This window comes from Porites lutea, chromosome 8, assembly GCF_958299795.1.
Source record: "Porites lutea chromosome 8, jaPorLute2.1, whole genome shotgun sequence".
Taxonomy (NCBI): Eukaryota; Metazoa; Cnidaria; class Anthozoa; order Scleractinia; family Poritidae; genus Porites; species Porites lutea.
The window spans coordinates 23,557,491-23,579,473 of NC_133208.1; the positions used below are offsets into that span (position 1 = coordinate 23,557,491).

General features: G+C 39.4%; 4 protein-coding genes across 6 annotated transcripts in view; 3 read left to right on the forward strand and 1 right to left on the reverse strand.

Annotated features, from left to right (window-relative positions):
- The window catches only part of LOC140947016 (uncharacterized), a 284,819-nt gene that overhangs the window by 36,341 nt on the left and 226,495 nt on the right, over nucleotides 1–21,983 (forward strand). The window contains exon 16 of one of the 2 annotated variants that reach the window (XM_073396096.1): nucleotides 182–1,034. The exons of the other annotated variant lie outside the window; for it this stretch is intronic. Coding sequence (XP_073252197.1) covers nucleotides 182–609 — 428 coding nt within the window. The 3' untranslated portion in view covers nucleotides 610–1,034. Of the gene's footprint in view, nucleotides 1–181; nucleotides 1,035–21,983 lie in introns of those variants that run through there. 2 annotated transcript variants of the gene reach the window in all.
- Nucleotides 6,007–8,121, forward strand: LOC140947053 (uncharacterized). The gene has a single exon (XM_073396137.1). It carries the CDS (start codon nucleotides 6,426–6,428, stop codon nucleotides 7,371–7,373), a length of 948 nt encoding a protein of 315 aa, XP_073252238.1. The 5' UTR covers nucleotides 6,007–6,425; the 3' UTR covers nucleotides 7,374–8,121.
- Nucleotides 8,890–12,776, forward strand: LOC140947063 (fibroblast growth factor 2-like). Its single transcript, XM_073396149.1, has 3 exons — nucleotides 8,890–9,757; nucleotides 10,646–10,749; nucleotides 12,259–12,776. Exons 1-3 carry the CDS (start codon nucleotides 9,631–9,633, stop codon nucleotides 12,436–12,438), a joined length of 411 nt encoding a protein of 136 aa, XP_073252250.1. The 5' UTR covers nucleotides 8,890–9,630; the 3' UTR covers nucleotides 12,439–12,776.
- Nucleotides 14,646–21,462, reverse strand: LOC140947062 (fibroblast growth factor 2-like). 2 transcript variants are annotated; one of them, XM_073396148.1, is made up of 3 exons: nucleotides 21,243–21,462; nucleotides 16,316–16,419; nucleotides 14,646–15,412 (listed from the first exon to the last, which is right to left on the reverse strand). In XM_073396148.1, the coding sequence occupies exons 1-3, from the start codon at nucleotides 21,358–21,360 to the stop codon at nucleotides 15,161–15,163; spliced, it is 474 nt and encodes a 157-aa protein (XP_073252249.1). In that variant the 5' UTR covers nucleotides 21,361–21,462; the 3' UTR covers nucleotides 14,646–15,160. The 2 variants fall into 2 exon arrangements, with proteins under 2 accessions (XP_073252249.1, XP_073252248.1); XM_073396147.1 differs by having other exon boundaries at nucleotides 14,650–15,415; nucleotides 21,243–21,458.

Below are 21,983 nucleotides of genomic sequence, written 5' to 3' on the forward strand. Positions count from 1 at the left end.
AACTCGATGTTCTCGCCGTCGCGTATTAAGAGAACAGGGCGTTTAAAAGAAACACGGCGCTATTAGTTCAGTTCTGTTACTGCACAGTAAAAAAAAAAAAGAGTCAAACAAAAATATCCAATGCTTAGTACCTGACCTTTTTTCATTCCTATTTTTTTATTTATTTATTTTTTAATGTCAGAATGCCAGTCTGAGACCAACGTACCTAACGGCTATGTGAGTCTTAGATCCAGAGACAGGGCGTTAAACTATAGCCATACCAGTCATCAATGTGACAATGGAATCGGACCCGGATGGTTCCGTTTCGAGGGTGCAGCCGGAGATAACATGGCAACAACATGTCCGTATAGAACAAACAGGTGTAACACTTACGCGACCGGCTGGTTGAACGGTGGACTCCCCAACATAGCAGATGGTCAGGTCACCCGGCAAGTGTGTTTTTATGGGAGCAAGCGGCGTAAACCCAGGGAGAACAACTGCTGTGAATGGACCACAAATGTCCAAGTGAGAAATTGTGGTTCATATTACGTGTACAATCTTATTACTACACCTGGAGGCGAATGTAATCTTCGCTACTGTGGTAATAATGACTATAACGCTTATGGCTGACTACCGGGCAAACCAAGCATCGACCCATCCTATAATTTGATCAGAATAATAATAATAATATTGGTGACAGTAGTAACAATAATAATGATAATAATAATGATAATAATAACGTTGGTTTATTTGAGGCAAAAAGTTAGTGGAAATACATTTTCAAATTAAAAGAAAACATGATCTTAAAATGATTATTCAAAGTCTTTAATTCAAGCAGAGCTTTGACTTAAAACTTATGACAAGAAAAAATGCTAGGTAGGACAGCATACACAGTTTAGCAGACTACCGGTGAGATTAGTATTCTATTAGGCTGTTTAGACCAGCAAAACCTAGATGTAACCACTCCAGATAACTGAAAAACAATGCTTTGAATTTGCATCGAGCTGCAATCTGTATCAAGCCTTGTTAAATAAATAACATATATTACAGCTTTACCAGTTGGTTTTGCTGTCTCATGGTTGTTACAAATAGCCCACGTTCGATATACAGTATTAAAATTCCAACACGATTCTGAGGCTTTAGGGACAAAATTGCAAATTTTTCACGACTCCATTGTCTCGTAATTCCCAGAAGAGACTTAAGCACGACAAACTCCATCCAAATATAGAAAAATGACCAGAAAGCCTCGGATTCAAGTCAGAATTGTAACACAGTGTAACCTCTCCTTACGGACACCTCTGTAATACGGACACCTCTCTATTAGGACAGTTCGTTTAGTCCCAGAAATGCCAAAAATCATACATTCCCTACCTCAACAATACGGACACCTCTGTAAAGCTGACACTTGGTTCTGTCCCTATGGTGTCCGTATTAAAGAGCTTTGACTGTACGAACGAGGGCTTTTCTCACAGGGAGCTCCTACTCCTAAACGCTCCAGATTAAGATCAGTTGTGCAAAGAGGTGATCCCGTAGGCGACAAGGAGCGGGAACTGAGACGCAAAAATGAACCATTGCTGCAGAGAGGTGAAAGGGAGAGGGTAGATTAGTTGACTGGCGATCGTCCTAAAGCAAAGGAGGGGAAAAAAAAGGCCATGCTGGCTAGTTAGAGTAAACTCGTGAAGTTCTCTATTTGAAGATATCGTGAGAGGTTACGCGAAGGAGACACGACAGCGAGGAGTGGGAAAAGAAAAAGAGGGCTACTTTTCCCTTTCCCGGCTTCGCCGCTCACTCGCGCGTTGCATGCTAGTGTCAAGGATCTTCCCATTCCCGCCAGCCACCCCATGTAAGGTCAGTTACTCCAGTCAACTCCTTTTATTGCGGACACTATGGGGACCTCGAGTTAGTGTCCTCATTAGCGAGAGTCCGTAATAGCGAGAGTTTATTTCAGTCAAACGTCTCTAAAGCCAACTCTCGCCTTGCGGACACCCCGCTATAATGAACACCCCAATAATACGGACAGCAGCTAAATCCCCGACAAAAACAAATTGCAGCCGTTTGGCTGATCATGAAATAGACTCTCGCTATTACGGACTCTCGCTAATGAGGACACTAACTCAAGGTCCCTACAGAGTCCGCAATAGAGCGGTTTTCATTTGAGTGTCGAAAAGTAATTGGTTTTACACTTTCTACACGATGCGATTGGCTTAAAAGATTCGCGCCACCTTTTCATCCAATCAGAAGTAAGACCAAAGCCAATTGTGACGCGCTCGCATGCATTTTCCCGCGCTTTGCGTCAGCCACATGTAATTACTTCGAGTTTTGATTGGTTCAATGTATTGTCTGTGTCCTATGTGATTGGCCAGAGTAATTACTTTGGTTTTGGTTTTACGACACTCAAACGAAAACCACTCTAAAGGGAGTTGACTGTAATTTGTTTTCGCCCGGGATTTAGCTCCTGTCTGTATTATTGGAGTGTCCGTTACAGCGGAGTGTCCGCGAGGCGAGAGTTGGCTGTATAGCGTAGCCGTTACACCTTCTGATTCGCTCATGTGAAGGAATCTTCGGGAAATTTTAGCTCTCGGAATTCAAGCCATTTTTGCTCTGGAATCTGAAACCCTGGGCTTTGAAATCCGGAATACAGCTTATAATTACGGAACATGCAGCATCCCTCTAACGATTGGAATCCGCACTCCAAGGTTCAACTGAAAAAAAATCCGGAATGCAGTACCTGGAATCCGGAATCCACAGCGTGGACTCCAGAATCCAAGACTGTCTTGAATGACAAAGGGTTCATGACTGGGGAAAAGTGTGACATTATCCTTACTTTGTCAGACTTTTCCACACTTCCACACCTCTGAGAAGTGTGGACCTAAGTAACGAATTACAAGGGGTTCTTAACAGGGGGAAAAGTGCGACAATATCCTTACTTTGTCAGACTTTTCCACACTTCCACACCTCTGAGAAGTGTAGAACTAAGTAAAGAATGACAAGGGGTTCTTAACAGGGGGAAAAGTGCGACAATATCCTTACTTTGTCAGACTTTTCCACACTTCCAGACCTCTGAGAAGTGTGGAACTAAGGATGAAAAAAGAAAGTATGGATCTTGTGGCCAGCACTGGACATTTGTGCTTGGATTATGGGACGAATTGATAAACTCCATACCGGTGGACGGCCCTATCTTGGTACTAGGCAATGCCATTATATAAACATCTCTCTAGGCTGTACGTTTTTTTTTTCCTAGTGCGGGTCAAGAGACGGCATCAAGAAAGTTTTCCTCAATCTTTTTATCAACTATGCGTACATATGCACGTGAATGAAGCGAAATTTGAGATAATTCTCCATAGTAATACATTATCAAGTAACCTGTCGGTTGAGAAAACAATAACGTCATGACTTATTTTATGTTTTCTCCTTTTATACCCGGTAGCACGAGACTGCTAGCAATCCACCTTTTCTCTTAGATCCGTCGAGTTCTCAGACGGAGTGAGCGCGTAGGCACTAAAAATGCTTTTCCAGTGACTTTGAAGAAAATAAGAGAATGCTCGCAGTCTACGGTAGCACGAGAAAAAAGTGCATGTGGGGAAAGAAATAGGTGATTCTTAACTTTATTACTTTGTGATTAAATATTAATAAGAAATTGACATTTGTAGCGCCAAGAAGTTAGATTTCGTGACATTAGATTTCACAATAATGTAGACAAAGTCTGAGTATATTTACGATATAAAATGATGTAACTGCAATGCATTTTCTTAGGCTAAATAAGGTGAAAGAACATGCGATTCTGTAATAGTCACTTAATTTAGATACACTACAAAGGGAACTTTTACTGTACATGTGATTAATGTAAAAATACTGCCTTACGCAAGGATAGTAGAAAAACCACTGTATACTTAGAATGTTTTAGTTGATCGTTGATCGTTTAGTTACGTTGACAGTTGATCGTAGTGTTACGAACGTTGAATATGTGAGAATTGTACATCGCAGTAGATTGTTGTATTGCATTAAATTGTGTTGTTACATCGAAAGACTCCAGTCCTCTTGATTTGTTTGAACCAGCAGAGCGGGGTTAAAAGAATTCCGCAACAGTGCAAAACCAAAGGGTGGGTAAAAGAAACGTCATTTCAGTGCCGGGTTCATTGTGCCATTCCGTGGTAAGAAACAAATAAAACATCACTGACGCACACGCCTTTCTGGTAACCCGGCGATTCAAACCGTTCAGGGAGGGTCTGCGAAATTAACTTGTAAAATGTTCACCATTGAAAGTAAACGTAAATGCCAAGAGTTTTTAAAAGCAGGAGCCCATGGGCTCCAGGTTTAAGTGAAAAGAACAAAAGGTTTTAAAAAAACTTGAACTTACAGTAACTCTACTAATCAAACGTAACATAACAAGAAAATAACGAAGACAAAACCGATTAGGCTTATGCTATTTTCGCACCTCATTTAGTTAGTGCGAGTTAGTTCGCTTTGGGGTAACATTTACGCAGTCTCTGCAAAGCGTCTTCCCGGGCCTTCTCGAGCAATGCATTCTTCGGTGACGTAACCGAGACGAACGGCCGGACCACGTGACACGTGATTCGAACGCATAGGCCACGCGTATGAGCCGGGTTACATCAGTTTCATCCGCATGCTAGTCTCCCTCGCAGCCGATGCGCCTTTGTCGATTTGGTGGGTTTCGTTTTCGAGCATTATGAATGATGCCTCGAGTACTTCCCTGCTGGCGCTTTCGAGTATTTTAGCACTAGCTGATACTTTATCTACACTGTACCAGAGGGTCTCCTGAAAAAAAAAAAAAGGATACAGTCAACTCTCTCAAAGACGGACACCTTTGGGACCGACACTAGCTGTCCGTCTTAGAGAGATGTCTGTCTTATAGAGAGTCAAATAGAGGCAGGAAGAAAGGCAGGGACCAACTCCAGGTGTCCGTTTTACAGAGGTGTCTGTCTTATAGAGGTGTCCGTTAAGAGAGAGTCGACTGTATACAATCTAAATTTTTATAGCGAGTTAAAATCCCGAGAAATTCAAAGGCATGGTAGTTGTATTAATTTATTCTCAATAAGGCTGACTTAGAAGTTTAAGGGTGCTACCAATGCCAGCATATTTCAAGGCACTTTCGAATGACTAGGGTCCCTTAGTCTTATCGAAAATACTGTTTATACTATTTCTACTCGCCGAAATTATTTCCATGTAGAGCCAACGTCACAGGAACTTACACGCCAGAGAATAGCACTTTCTTGCGAACCACTGTTGAGATAAGGGATGGATTATGTATGTAAGGGTCTTTATTTACATTTTAGGCTAAATTTGTTGTGTCAAAGTCTTGAAGACAGGTGCTTTTTACTTGACAAACATCAGAGGGTATCCATATTTAGAGATTGAGCGCATAAAGAATGTGTTGACTTCCTCAAAAGATGACGTTCAACAGAGGGGCATTGGAACAAACGAAAACTATACGATTAAAATATGCTACAAAGCATTACCCAAAATCAAACGGTGAGAACATACCCCAAACAAATTATGGCATTAATTATTTACAAAACATTGTGATGGAGTTTTCGAAGACGCCTAAGATTATTATTTAAAGACTGATAAATTAAATTCACTTGAAACAGGCAGAGGAACAAAAATGAATTTCTTTTTCCAATTTCATTTAAAATGCCTGGCAGATAACTGAACCGCTGTTACAGCCCAAAAGTGATTTTATGTTGGCATAACCTGAGTATTTATTATCTAAGGTTATCCGTGAGACCTACAGACAATTTTTAGAACGCTTTTAATACTGCATTGCAGATGTTATCAACAAAAACGCAAATTTAAAATTTTAGAGCGTCAATGTTTATTTATGACTTTAAATCGGCTTTAAATCTGTTTTTAGCCAGTTTAATGATTTTAGCCAGTTCAAAGAGGTTTAGAGAATGGAAAATAAACATTATGAACGCTGATGAAAGATTGGAGGTCAAGTCCGCTAAAAACTAAAGTACAATTTAATTAGCATAAAAAGAATTAATCAGCCCATTCGCCCGCCTGTATGGTGTTTGCACGAAATACCTGTCATTGTAATGACAGTGAAATAATAAATTCAGTTTACTCATTGTCAAGTCCACGTAACTGAATATTCCTTTCATTGTGCGAACTTTCAGCCGTGACTATTGTGTTTCGCACTGTTCAGACTTCCTTTTTGCATTGCGGAATACGGCGAGACCGCAAAATGAAAACATGCGTACAGTGTGCGTAGAGAGGAATTAAAGAAGTGCAAATCGGTTGGAGAAAGACAAGTTTCGCACCACAGAGGGCAAGGAAATTAAATACTACAAGGTGTGAAGGAAATTTCGCAGGAATTCAAGCATTGAGCTTGGCAAAGGCAAGCCAAAACGCGAGGCGCGAACCGTGGACAGATACAGGAGATGAATTAACATTTCTATCACTCGTTCAAGCATCACCGAATCAAAATGACATTTTTCATGAAGCCCTTCAAATCTGTCGTTTGTATTCTGGTGATATATGGCTGTTTCGATTGCAAAATTGCTCCAATTGGAGCCAGCGATCCGGCGCTTGTGGAAAACGTCGACAAAGGAAGCGAACAAGAGAGAAATGCTTTCATTTTAAATGAAGATGATGTGTTCGATGTATCGAGTTACCATAAACAGGTCGAGAGAAGAGAGAATAAATATGATAAGGGCGAAACGGAATCCTATACCATCGATGACGAGGATGGCGAGCGAGTAAAAAGGGCAGTTGGAGGCGGCGGTAAACAACATTTGAACAGTTCAAGCCCCGGTACGGTATTCGTCAGTACAATAACATCGGACATTTCTACGCGCTCGCTGGACAAAATAGTATCGCTTAATTCTACAGCGATTGCTAGTTCGACTCCTCTAATGGACATTACGACATTTGTTATTGTTTCTACGAGTGTTTTACACGATGTTAGCGCGAGCAAATCAGACTTTCCAACACCGTCTTTGTCTACTATTCATGGCAGTTCTGATACAAAAACCAAGAGCCACACGAACGTTTTTACGAGCATGGAAACGTCTTTTGGTGCATCCGTTTTGGTGACACGAGTCACCAGAGCTTCAAGCGTTGTGGTGAGCACTTCGTCGAGTTTCAGTTTCATAGAGCCGACTTCAAGATCGACCAAGACAACTGAAACAACCACAAAGGAAGGTAATGACGTAGCGAATCGCGAAGATCCTTCGCCGAGAAAGAAGACTTTGTTCGGTTTTGTAACCATTGAAATCCTGGTGGCTCTACTGGCTGGCGCAGCATGTGCTGTCATATTGGTCGTATTTTTGGTTTATCGCCTAAAGAAGAGGGGTGAAGGTAGTTACGAGCTTCAAGAAACGTTAATGTTGAAATCAGGCGGTTATTCCGACGAAAAAGAAGTTTTTGTGTGAATAATAATTTCACAGTAATTTTTAATATTTGCTACTGCCATGCAGAGAGCGAGGCAACAAGATTTAAAACATTTTTTTATTCAACCGGTCCATGTAAATTGCTCCATTTGACCGGTTATTAATAAACAGATAAATGCCGTTCAAGATTCAATTTTAGGACTCTGCTCTGTGGTTTTCAGACGCTTATGAGACGACTTGGAAGCGTACATGGACAATTTAGAAGGATGGATAGTTTTTATTCGTCGTTTTTTCTTTATTGACAGAAAGCTATATTCGAAGGCAGGTGTCCAATTTTTTTTCTTAATGTGCTTGAAAATTTGGCGTTCTGTAGTATCTGGCATGCATCAGAGACTATATAAAGCGGAACTCTGAAAGCCCTTAAGTGCTCCTTTTATAAGTCTGATATTTAATCACAATATCGAGTAAAAGATACATAATGATTCCGAAATGCACGGATCTTTTATGGCGTTGTGCCATTGAATTTTGACAACTGACAAACAGAATCGAGGTTTGAATATGAAATATTGTAATATGCAAATACCCGAGTCAATTCTCTGCCACCATGTTGACGTTTTTGCGGGAAAGGATATTAAACGAAAATTTTTAGAGTTATCTGTAACATCAATTTTCAAGATAAAAGTTCTCTCATTACTGAGCAATTGTTTATAAAAGAGACTCTGGCTGTTTTCTCTGAGACTTTTTTTAATCAAACCGAAAAATAAATAAACTTTTCTTCCATATAACTACACGTTCTCCATGTCTTTTCCTTTCTTTTTCCTTTCTTCTCTTCTCTATATTTATACTTGGCAAAGGTTTCCCATCGCGCCAAGAGGCATGCTTTTGTTTTTCCACTGTTAATCAAAAAAGCCACTTTTCAATTCAAATGAGAAAAGAAACAGCAGGATTCCGAGAGGAAGCTAAAATGTTAACACGAATGCAAAAAGTTTTTATCTGAATAAATTCGCTTCAAACCACAGAAAGTTGCAGCTGGTGTTAAAATCAATTGTTCTTAATTGGGCACGTAGTCTCAGATGTTTACATGAGTCCATTAAAAAAACAATTTGAAAACAGACATAATACACACAAAGATACATATTTAGCTCTCGTAATTGTCGACACACGGATCAATATCGTGTAATATTTTTTGCTAAACGAGTGTTACTTAATGTTGCAGTTTCTTTTTAAAATAACAGTGTTGCGACTTATTGAATGACTATAAACAGAGTCACCAGCAGCAGACACCAACCTGAATCCCTTTCAAGTCATATGAACTTGAGACTGGAAAACGATTGGTTAGCGCCGTTCAACAAGAGGCAACTGGTTGAATGGGGTAGAACGCATATCTCTTTCGTTTAACTGCGTTTGTGAACAACGTTCAACACGTTGATCGGCGTATTTGAACCTTAAAAGTTTCAACTTTACGCTTCCATATAACGATCCAGTACTTATGGAACAACGACAAAGCTGCTTGTTTCGTTCTAGCCTGTGAACAGGCTCTCTGTTTGGGGAACAGCGGAAGATTGCAGCAGTTTATGAGTTTCATTATATTTTTATCAGGTTGTTAGCAAGCTTTCAACAACTTTTCATCACTTCAGCAATAATCTAAGGACCTTTTCGAGACTGTTCGCTCAGCAAAAATAAATCAATTGTTGCTTTAGCTTAAAACAGTTCTTTTTCTGTCCAGAGTGGATAAACAATGAAGTTTCCCCTGCTGTTTGTTTAACAAACGTTTTGTTGATTACAATGAGGCCTTTTCATTTTTCTTTTCCTTACAGACTTGCGAGTAAACAAAATGAGCAAGGAAAACAACCGGAGAAACGGGACATCAAGAATTCCCGTTGGAAATTATGCCATGTTTAATAACTGATCATGTGACGGCCACCTTGCAGTCTGTTGGGTCCCTTGTACTCTTAAATCTTTACATTCAAAACGCCTTTATATGCATGAGTCGTCAATAAGCAATGCAAATACACTCATAAACAGAAAAGGCTATTGTGTCGCGGTTGCTGAAATAATTGAAGCGATTGCAGACTAGGTTTTTGTAACCTCCACCAACTGCCTACAAACTCTTCGAGATATTTCCGTGGAATGTCTTAGTTTTTCGTTTTAAGGGCAACAGACCAGTTGAGAAAGGATGATTTGAAAAAGAAGCCTTCTTTTAAGAATCCATTAAGCTGGATCCCGCAGAGGTTTTGTATTCACTTTTGAAGGCACTGTAAGCAGGTACAGCGCTTCGACAAGCACTGAATAAAGCATTATGACTTCTCAACAAGTTGTAACAAACGCTGTACGTAAAACAACCTTAATTTCCCGCCATGGCTTGGCCTTGCGAGTAACGGATAACGCAGTGAATGGTAGTGAAAGTGTAACAGGCGATGCTTATAGTAAGTACATATTAATTTGTCTTACAAGCAAACAAACATTGAGATCAATTATGGACGGAATTAGCCCTCGGGCCGGGTTGTTTTGCAGTGACCGGCAGAAATTTTTCACAACAGGCCGTCTCAATCTTGTTGCTTTTTGATACGTTTAATTCAAACAAGAGCACTGACTTTTAAATCTTCTTAGGACTGATAGCAGCACGATATCCTCACGCCAGCTTTATTTTTTGGTGAAAATTGTCTAACACTGTTTGCTAAACAAAAATATATCATAATCAACACAAAAACTTTCAACACAGGGGGTAGCCACTCAAAGGACAACGCCTATTCAAGGCATTCCTATTCAATTTTTATAATTTTGGTAAGGTGGTTCAGTTGAATTTTAAGGCGCAATACTTATTTAACCACATCACTATCAACAAAAATAGTGAAAAACGGTAGCGAATGGTCACCAAAGCTGTATAAGAAGAAGATGAAAATTTGCTATGATTTGTGTTAAATTAACAGTTGCCATAGCAACATAATGACATTCTTACCAATTTAACTTGCAGTCTAAATTCTTGACACTGTGACGTTTTTATCAAAATCATTCGCGAGAACTTGTAACTCCAATAGCCGCCTCGATGTTCGCAAAGTATCAGCATATTCATCAGAGAGTTATCAAGAAATTTTGGAATGAATTTTCAAGGATCGGGCATACTGTAAAATTGCCTTCTATCTGGAGAAAACGCAGCGTGTAGTGGCTTCATTCTGTTTGAACACGTGTGGGGAGTAGCATGTGATGAGTGTGGGCGTTTATGCCCATTGAGCGGGTTATCTGCAATAATCTGGCACGTAATAAAAGGATGTTTCCAAAAAAATAATGATTAAAAGACAATTCCTCAATTTTAGCCATACTTGAAATGATGTCAGTTGCTCCAGGTGAAATTGTTTTACGTGGAGAGTCAGCTAACAGATACATTGGAATGGATAACAATGGAAACCTGATAGCTTACGTAAGTAACCAACTGGCGCCAGTTGCATATCCACTATCCAGCAGATAAGTATTAGGGAAACGAATAGCGCTGTCCACTGGATAGAGATTTGTCCACTGGATAGTGTCATCCACCTTTCCAACAACCCAGCCCTGTTCGTTACTAGGAATGGCTAGCCCCCGTACCTGGCGGCGGGGTGGTCTGGTCACCTCGCCACCAAACCATCTCGCCACCAAGAATAGAGGACTTAGCTTTATTATCTTAAAAGTCATCCCCCAGTAATACACAACAAAGGAAGACCTTTCATGACAAGAAATTTTCTCTTAACCGTTCCTTAATCGTATTTCAGAGAAATGATTGATGGTGGTAAAACTTTTCTGCCAGTTTTGAAGTGATTTGTATGGAGGGTAAATGTCGAACTTTACATTAACCGAAAAAGTCTAGTAAGACTGCATGTAACAGAAGTGGCAAAATATAGGCAAAAATATTGGCACTAGGCCCTGAATACCAAGATTAGGAAATAAAAGAAAATTATATTGGGTTGATGAAATGTCATATGTTAGACACTAAAGACAGTATTTTGGTGACATCTTTTAACTACCTCTCACATGAACCTGCTGGCCAGAATGGTTCATTTCATACATGATTTAGGAAAATCAGGTCATGTGGCACTTTTTGCTTGTTGATATCTTTTCAATGGTCATAAAATTAGCTCATGTCTGGCCGTGGAAAATCTAAATAAGGCGAGCTAAACGTAATTATACAGGTGCTTCAGTTGATTTTATTTTCAATAAACCATTCGTACTACATTTATAGTTTTTTTTAGTATTATTATGGTGAATTCACAATGTACATGGCCACTTAAGTTCAACCCTGATGAAGTAATTGGTATGAAATAAATTGCTGTTTTTGAATGGAAATATTTCAGTGACTTTTACTTAGAGGACTGTTAGAAGCGTCAACATTACAGAAAAAAAACTGTTATCTTTCGTTCATGGGGGGAGGGGGGGTGTAATCCCTTTAATGACCTATACAGAGACGGGTGTGCCCAAAAGGGGTACCTTTTTTCAGGCTTCAAATATATGAAAAGGTAGGGATTTCACTAGTTGAAGTATATGGAAAGATAGGGAAATCGGTCATTTGGGTCGGTAAAAGTATCTAAAAGGGCTAACAAAATGTGATTTTACAGCTGTGAAAAAGTTGAGAAAATCACCAGGTTTTCTGATTATTCATATGTGCATTTACAGTCAGGTAAAATGGATGCTAAGTTCTAAACTAGGTATGTTAAGGTGATACCATTTGTAAAAGGAAGGTATATGAAAGAGGTACATTTTCTGTCAGAAATGGCTTATAAAAGAGTAAGGGTTCATGGACCTCTGGGCAAAGCCTCCCTGTATAAAACTCAGTTCACTGCCCCTGGGGTTTGTGCAAAAGAATGCATGAGCCTTGACTTCACGTATCAGTGCTTGAGACATAGATCACTATAATAATAGCTAATGACAATTTTTCTCATCTATCTGTGTCTACCAGAATTCTCTGATGGAGGACTGTGTGTTTAAAGAACATCTACACAACAATGGCTACATGTCATTTGAATCCAGGCTCCATACCGCGTGGTATCTGGCACTGAGAAATGATGGCAGAGCAAAGCCTGGGCCTAAAACTGCTCCAGGTCAGAGAGCAGTGGAATTTTTACCAGGAAAAATTTGATAATCCGTTGCTATGGTTACAGAATACTATGCCATATCTTGTGGTCATTGTCATTAAAACCTTCCTAGAAAAACATTATGGTACCATATTAGCAAAAATATGTTTTATAAAAAAATTTAAAAAAACTTTGAAAGTTTGAAATTTTTCAAGGCCAGTAACAAAATCAATAATTACAAAGAAATTTAGAGCTTATGTTAAAGAATGACGAAATGTTATGAGGCCTAGGCAAAAAATACTAGGAATATGCAAATGTTTTGTAGAAGAACCTTAGCAAAATCGCAAAAACCTGAGAAAACTTACAAGAATCACAAAATTTCGTAAGGTGATGGGTGTTAATAAATGGTTTATGAAAGGCCCTTGACTAAACTGTGAGAACTGCAACACTCTGCAAGACTGACATTAAAAACCGCACAAGAAGTTCAAATGGATTCATGAAAGGCTCTCATAAACTCTGCTAAACTCATGAAAATTATGGAAATTATTAACCCTCATGAATTATCGAATCCCAGTATTTTGTAGGGCCAATTAAGGCTCATGAGCCAGTCAGGTAGCTTTAGTGAATTATCAACTTCATAACAATGCAGGCTACCTGACCAATAGTGAAGTATCCCCCGAAAAGACTTCACATTTCCTCTTTGAAGAACCCCTCACCCCCACTTCCCTCGGAGTTCAAAAATGGCAGCTGTGGTTGGTGTGGTAGGGATGTTTTCTGGAAACATACAGTCTCCTGTTATTTTCACATATAAAGACATTATGCGTTTGCACAGGAGCTAACATAGTATTTCATCGGTGTTTATAAATAAAGAAATGGTATATCATTTCATGTTACTTTGTCATTATTCAATTCCATTTTTTTATGCATATGTGACAATAATGTACCGGTAAGAGCATTTATGCACTTTTCTCATTTTCAAAATGTATTTAGCTCAATAAAGCTATAAGTAGCGACAGTGTAAGTTAAGATACTGTACATAGAAAAGGTAAAATAATCATCAACAAAATAATAAAAAAAAAGTTTTGTAAGTACGGTATTTTCTCAATTAAACGCCCCCAGTGTTAATTCAAACTTGGCCTTGAGGACTGGCGTTTGTTTGAATTTGCACTTTATTCGGGCTTACTGTTACTAAAGAAAAGTTTTTATGCCTTTTTCTTGACAGCCGTGTATTTTGCCTTTATAGCATTAGTTAAGCATACCACATATAAGCGTCTCGGGCAGGGGGTATCCACAACTTCCCCTCCAAGACCCTGCGTTTATTTGGGGCAAGGCGTTAAATCGAGAAAATAAGGTATATACTTCTGGGAATTAAATGGGCTATTGCATGAAATTTTAATATCTGTACCCCCACCCAGTTGAGGACAGTGGAATTCCTTCAGGGGTATGCAAAAATTATAAAAATAACTTGAGGATTTCTTAACGGACGTAGAGTAAACAAATGCTATTCTTTGGGGTGAAGCTTTAATTTTCATGAAATTCTTCAGTGGTAGAACCATATTTTTCAGGGGTAGACCCACGTTTCAGGAGAATGATCAATGATGGAAGTCTTCAGGGGTGAATGCAATTTTATTCAGTCTTCAGGGGTCTCAGGGGTGAGAAGAAAAGGCACCTCCTCACAACCGGGGTGGGGGGGGGGTACAGCTATTATAGGCAATAGCCCAGTATATCGCAAAGCATTCTAAATCATCTTTCAAATTTTACTTACATCAGTCTTGAACCCGGCATCTTCCCCTTCCATTCCGCTGAACCAGGAAAAAGAATTTAACGTCAGTGTGAAAATGGATTCCAAGAGGGGGCAGACTTTTTGTACATAACTTCCAGTTCACTTTGAAGGTGTTTCGCTATCATGATAGACAGCAATACAATTTTGCAAAGGCACTATAATGTTCTCCTGACTTGCTTTACAATTTTTGTGAGCGTGCGGATGGATGCTTTGCTTGCCTGGTAACCGGGCCTGGTAATTGCCTGGTAACCTGTGCTAGGCGACGAGCGAAAAACGCTGAAAGCGAGATTTCGTTCGCTCTTCGACCCGCTTTCCGGCATCTTGGAGCATGGAACATGTACACAAACAAACAAAAAAGGGGTCTCGAGGGGTAAGAGGGAATCTGGGAACGAGGTTGCATCATCAACAACATCATCATCTCATCATCATCATCACCATGTGGTGTAGGCCTGGGGCAAGGAGATACTCACACTTTCATTGCTTTCTACATAATGTCCTTTATTGACTGAACCACTATCTTTGTAGTACAAATCATGATCTATTTTCACTTAGTATCCGTACTTTTACATTCGTGCTGTATTACTTTAATATCACTTAGTACATGTAGTTTCACTGATGTTTGTAATAGTACATAGTCGCTACTATGGTAATCAATACACTACACATCACTTTTATTTGCTTTGCCTCATTACAGTAAAAAGGTATACAGCTACATTTCTTTTGGACCAATTTTTGAAGGTAACGATGAAACAATCGGCATTATAGGAATAACAGGACATGTACACCTGTACTTATTTTCCATTTAAAAAATTATTTTTTACAACTTCATTTTGAAAATTTCAAGACGTAGAAAAGAAAGCTGTTTATTTCAAGTGATCAAATTTGTATCCTCATTGACTTTTTTCCTACTTTAGAGTGGCAAGCCAGATGTTTAGTGTTGTTCGGTCTATTTGGCTTTAAAAGGACTGATCTTACATTTCTAATGAGTCTCAAACTGCCTTGTACTAGTCAGTCTTCAGAAAGGTTTGTACCTTGAAAACCAAAGGTTTAGAATGACCAAGTAGCCATGACGCATGATCATCAAAATTTGCCTCTAAAAACTGTACAGCTGTTTGATCCGGAGCGGTTTTAGGCCCAGGCTTCGCTCTGCCATCTTTACTCAGTGCAAGGTACCACCCAGAATGGCAACTGGATTCAAACATGCTGTAACCATTAAAGCTACGATGTTCTCTGAATATGCAATCCTCCGTTAAAGACTTCTGTTGAAAGATCACAACGTTGTTTTAAGGTCCTTTTTTACGACAACAAGTAAGGCATGTTTTCATTCACTTCAGCCTCAAATTGTTCTTGAAAAGCCAGGGGCACCCAACGAGAATGTATAGTTCAAAACCACTTAAACATAGCATTGTTAAACGTATTTTAGTATTTAAACGGTAGATATAGGCATATTTTTATCCCCTAAAAATTTTCCATATGTTCGGATTTCCTAGCTGAAAGTCTAGTGATCCGAAAATTATAGGGATCAAAACTTACCTTTTCGAAAATTTCAGCCGGAAAAAAGGCTCTCGAAAATTCTAGGTGACCTTTTAAGGGTAAAAATCCGTTAAAAATGGGCAATTATACCATTTTTTAGATGTTCGAAAAATCCTAGGAAAGGAGGTAAGTAAGAAATTTTACAACAAATGTTCCGAAAATTCTAGATCTCAAATCGTCTTCCGAACAGATATTTTCCGAAAATTGTCGTTGGGTGCCCCTGAAAAGCATTCTTCGAGTAACCATCTAACCTGGTTTTTGACATATCCAATTTATTAACGCTATTTTAGTAAAACTATATTTAATATCTGTTACGTTATCAAGAATACCTAATAAGTTAACATAATCGTCCGATTACTAACAAAAGTACTAAAACTTTACTTTGGCTTTATCACATATTTTGACAAACAAAAACGCGATGAAAAACAAAACTGAGAATTTATTTATTGAAAAGAACTGATCTGCAGAATTTCTTAACTTAATTTTAGCTAAATGCAATCACTTGTCACCTACCATTAAGGATTAATATAACTACTCTTCAGAGCTTTGACTGGATGAAAATTTGGTGTACTCAAAAGCGGTGGACGGCCTAAGCATACGGAGTTTCGACTGCATTTGATACTTACACGAGTAGCGAGTTTACCATCATCAGCCATTCCAATGTAGCGATTAGACGCCTCCCCTCGGATTGCAGTTCCTCCATCTGCAACTGATATGATTTCCAAGGTGGCTGTAATTCATAACGGAAAATTTAAAAAATTGGCAAGTAAGGCCCTGGTCACACTAGAGCGAATTCTTATTTTATGTACAAAAACAGGTTCCCAAAAAGCCGATTAGCGTTAATCTAAGATAAAAATTTTGTTCCGTTTTTGTATTTTACCCTCCTATGTACTGCTTAGATTAACATATTGTGTTATCATTGCCGTTCTTGGGAGTGAACGCCCAACAGCATTTTGTAACTGGAGTTGCATGTTAATTTTTAAACAAGAAAACCGTGCTTAAAATTTGGCTTAATCCTGGGTTAAATCAGGGTCGTAACATGGTATATCGAGAACCCATTGATCCCTATTTTCTTGCCGTTATTTTGATCCCTGAGCCTCATTTTCCCAAAATTTTGATCCCTGAGTCCTGATAAAAAAATTGATCCCCCCCATGTTTTACACAAAATTTTAACTTAGACAACTTTGTTTATCTCCAAATATAGAATATAGAACATGCTCAAATGGGCTGATGAGAAAAACATTAACTTTAATTTTTAGTGCAAGTTGTATAGGTTTTATCAGAGCTTTAAAGATCAATATGAGTCAACCTCTTTTGATGCATACTATTCTGTTTAAAATACTTTAAATATAATGTTTGGCGATACTATGCAAATGATAGAACCTGATTTTCTTGAACGGGAGCTTTAGTAAGATACAGAATGTAAGTTATTGTTAATTTATACATCAAAAGTAGTCCATTTCCATTTAAACTTCGTACATCTTGTAAGATCTTGCAGCTGAAACTTGATTTTTTCAGATGTAACGTTCATCAAGAGTATTTAGAAGGTTTATTTTCAGTGTTGCTCATAGGAGCAAGGCCACCCGGAGGTTTAAAAGCCAATCACAAGAAAGCATTGGATTCAAAATTCGAAAAAATACATTTTTAGTCAAACAGCAAACACAGCTAGCGCTGGTTGGTCCCCGGTTGAATTAACGTCACTGTAAGGTATTTCTGAACTAAGGTCTTCGTCTAGCTTTCCAATTCCTGTCCCGTACGAACATCTGCTTGCCCGGATAACTTGTCCAGTTAATCAATGTTAATCAATTTCACGTCGGCCGTGTTATTGGTCTATAATATTGATGTTAATAAAGTGTAACCGTTTGTCTCACGATTCAGTCAGTTAATGATGTAGATCGCGACGTTTCAACTGCGTATTTCAAGTGTTCATTAAAAAAAAACAACACTTGAAGACCGTGCCTTGCTAGTCTTCGTCGACTGGTCACACGTGAACTTATATGACTCCAAGCTCTGGTTCTGGTTGGTCGATTATTAGCCGCTGAGATCTCCTATTGCTGTGTTTCTTGATTAAGGGCAACCAAGCTTGTGGACTTTCTATTCTACTATCGGGCCCTGTTGATGTTGTTAGCGTTTAGTCTTATGTGAATTTCCTCTTTAACTCTGTGTGTGTTACAGTGAGGATCACGATCAATTACCAATAGCAAAATACCTGCCTGACATGAAGTAGAAAAATTAAATGATGCAAGCCACAGGTTCTACAGCTTAACAGCTTTTCTCTCTCAAGCCCAGTAATGGCTTTTCCTGGCTTAATAACCATTGTAGATTGTCAGAGGACATATTTGTAGGTCTTCCAGTCTTACTCTTTCCAGCTTCGAATCTAATTGGCTCTGAAAAGGTGCGCACCTGAGCTCACTCCCCTTCCTCTTCGTCACCACCTGAAGCAGGGGAATCATCTGATCCAGCTGACTCCTGGAGCAATACAACTAGGCGTTGCTCTTCAAGGCAGCTCAACCAGAAGTTGTTTCCATCTTTTATTATTTGAACTTTTCCGATGATACCCAGTCTGGTATACAAGGGGATTTTCTTCTGACTGTTCCAGCCATCTCAAACCCATGTGATCTTCCCGGAATGCGTCACCGTTATGGTGGAGATCTTTTAGAAGAACCGCAAGGAAGAAAGGAATGATATACCTCTTGTAATTGTGCTTGAGAGCAACTACGTCGCCTTTTGATTAGATAATCTCATATTCTTCGGCTGCGTCTTCAACCATGTAGTTTGTCCTTCACTCCCTTGAACCTCTGTCAACAAATCGACTTCTCCATGTGCCGACACATTCCTTCTGAACATAACTCAGAGCAAGTGAAAGCGTACCAGCTCTTTCTTTGGTCTTCCCTCTCGTTTGTTGCTGTCGTACATCCCGTCCGAATTCTTTCGCAATGCCGCTCTGCAATGCCTTCCTGTATCGCTGCTTTCCCTCCGCGCTCGTTTCCTCGTTATTCTCCTTGAGGTTTAATTTACTCTTGCCGTGCGACTTTTGAAGCCATTCGGGTGCCTTTTGACCAAGCTTTCTCTGTGTGTAATGGCTTTGAGGACCGGTATAAAAGATAAACGAGGATTGGTAGAGCCTCTCTATTGACTCTAAAAGGCAGCTGGACCGCCGCGATGAGTAGTCGTTCATCAGAGCAGGTGTTCTCTCTCCACTAAAAAATTCAGGCTCCAAATCTAAGGTGGTGATACCTTTCGGGGCCAACCATCACCGAGGCCGAATAGTCCAAAGGGCCGAAAAAATTCTTGTAGATCAGTATTGTCACTTAAGTCTGTAAATTTTGTGCAAAACAAAGTAGCCACTGCACGAATGAGGTCTGAAAAAATCTTGCATGAAAAAAATAACCCATCCCCGGCTCAAATATCAAATCCTTTACTGGTGGCAGTTAATTCATGCTGAGTGCTATAATATATTAAATTACTGCAGACTCTGCTACTTTTACCTAGTATGCAACATTCCTTCACCAGTTCAACCGTTTATTTTCTAAAAAAAACTGAAGAAAATAAACTATAAAGGGTTTGTTACTTTTATTTCATTGAGGTAAGTCTTCGGTGTTCCGCTTATTTTCACTAATTCTACACTGTAATTTCAGACTATTTATTATACAAGCATTTATCAGTTATACAGTAATGGAATGTGTCCTTTGCTTTCCTGGCCCAATACTAGTACAGTGGTAGGTGAACCGATCTCGGTTTCTCATCAGAGTTCGAGATAACCCTAAAACTCCATGCAATTAGAGCAGATTTATTAAATTGCGAGAAAGCATTTATTTGCAACAAAGAGTGCGAATTCATTGTACTTTTGTATTCTACTTTTGACGTCCATTCTAATTATTTAAGTACTTTTAAGAGTTAAGTTACTGGTAAAAAAAAACGAACCTCGATTTCAAGTATAGTCGCCTTGTGACTTGCCTCGAGGCGATGAGGCAATCGGGACCTATACACTAAATTCCGCTTTCAATGAATCGGTTTGTCTATTGTCCTGGCGGTATTGTTGTGTTTGGTCGGCCGAAAAACTCTATGCTTGGACCCTGGCCAGGAGTAAATCAGTCAAGGAAGTACTTACGTACCTTTCTCTGTCACAGGATTTCTTTTTGTCCTTTTTCTTCTTCCCCATTTCTCGCCAAAAAAGATATGTATAAATCGCTTTCTCTCAGTTTTTCTGCCTTCTGGCGTTGACAGCGCGTTCAGGAGTTGCGTTACAAAGCGAGAAAAGTGACTTGAGATTCATATTACAGTGCCCTCAACGAATATGATACCATTTTTTCGTCAAACAACCAGGACTTCGTATGACAGGAACTGCCGCCAACCGGAAGCAAGAATAGATAATGTACCTCGGCCAGGAAATTCTATGGACACAAACCTTATGCGGAAAAATATTGTGATAAGAGATTTTTAGACCGTGTAATAAAACTGATCCCTGATTCGGGCTCAAAAGCCTTGTGATCCCTGATCCCATTCCTCTGAACCCTGAGACCTTTCCTCTGAGCCCTGATCCCAGCCATATTTTGGGCTTTGAGCCCTGAGCCCATATACCATGTTACGACCCTGTTAAATGTAACCACCTTTCGAGGAACCAGGCAATCGATTTGGATAAAACGTGCGTTCTCGATAATAATAATAATAATAATAATAATAATAATAATAGTTTTCCTTTGAAGCAACTTAATTAGAAGAAAAAACAACAACAACAACAACAGAAACAGTAAAAGTAAGGGATAAGGCGCTCTATTCAGTGCTACTTTGTCAATGGTCCTTGTATGTAGTAGCTTTAATTATCACACCCCGGCAAGAATCTAATAGGCTCCTGTCCCAGGGCAATCACTGCATGTTAGAAACATGAAACATGTCACAAAAAGGGAGGACTCATGATCAAGGAATTAAATCACATCCAGAAAAATGAATGAATAAATAAATATGTACATAAAAAATCAGAAAAGCACAAGCATTCCACGGTCTACAGTAAATATTTCCCAAATATTTTCAATTGGTGAAGAATAAATTTCAGTTTCTCAATAAGATCCACTTTCGTAGGGAAGTAATCTATATTTATAAATTCAGAAATTAAAAGCAACTTTCCCGTGCAAAACCGTGCCTGCCAACATTGTTCTTATATCAGTTTCGAGACGCAGAGGCACGTAGTGATTTGTTTTTCCTACTGTTATCGATTGGGTATGCGTTGCAAAAACAACCTAGTTTGCTGCAGTTTTGCTGTGCGGCCCGTCTGTTTCTGTCGTCAGCTGAGTCCCCCAACCCATTAAATTGACATATCGCCAACCGATATTTCACTGCCCTAAGCTATCCACTTACGATCTTCGAGCGATCAGATTTTTTAAAAAAGCCTCGCCTGCTCGAGGGCCATTGGCCCTCGCTTTGGCGGGGATTTAGTAGCAATAAGGTATTTCGATATGACCGTTTGTCTCACAATGTAGTCAATTTTGATGAGATGACGTTAGGTACCGAAGCCTGATGAAGACTGCACTGTACAAAATTTCGTTACGTACTCACTATACTTATCGTTTTCATCTTCGACTCCTTCCACATTGTCCTCTGTGACACGAAGGTAAAAGCCACGACTGTTCGTCAAACGAGTTTGATGAGAAAACTTTGCAGTTAGATTTTCCATGTTTATATGTGTAACCGGTCTTTTTGTCTTCAAATGCTGCTCTCGTTACATGACCTGCATACAATTCTTGATCTTATTTTATAATTTCATTTTCATGTGTTGTACAATTTTATTTTTACGGCCGATTAATAACAACTTCCGGTGCGATAGTTCAGACTATTCTCGATACCTTTTAGACTACGAGTAGTCCCCCATTTGTCCTCAGGGGTAGAAGAGAGAGCGAAACACGAGCGTGCGTGAAAATCACCCCACGCGAGAAAAGGGTGATTTTCACGTGCGCTCGTGTTTCGCTTTCTCTTCTACCCCTGAGGACAAATGGGGGACTACTCGTATTTGTGCCGACATGAAAAACTATCCAGTATAGTGTGAACACCTATCCGATATGTGACTCTTCACTTTAGAGATCGGGGTGGCGCAGATTCTCTCCGTTACAGAAATCGTGATAAAATAACCGTGCTTATGTGTGAACAGAAGCCCTATGCACTATGGTTTTCGCGCAGGCGCAGAAGCTATCCAGTATAGTATGAACACCTAAATTCAACACCTATCCAATATGTGACTCTCCACTTTAGAGATCAGCGGGCCGCAACTTCGCTCCGTTACAGAAATCATGCTAAAATCTG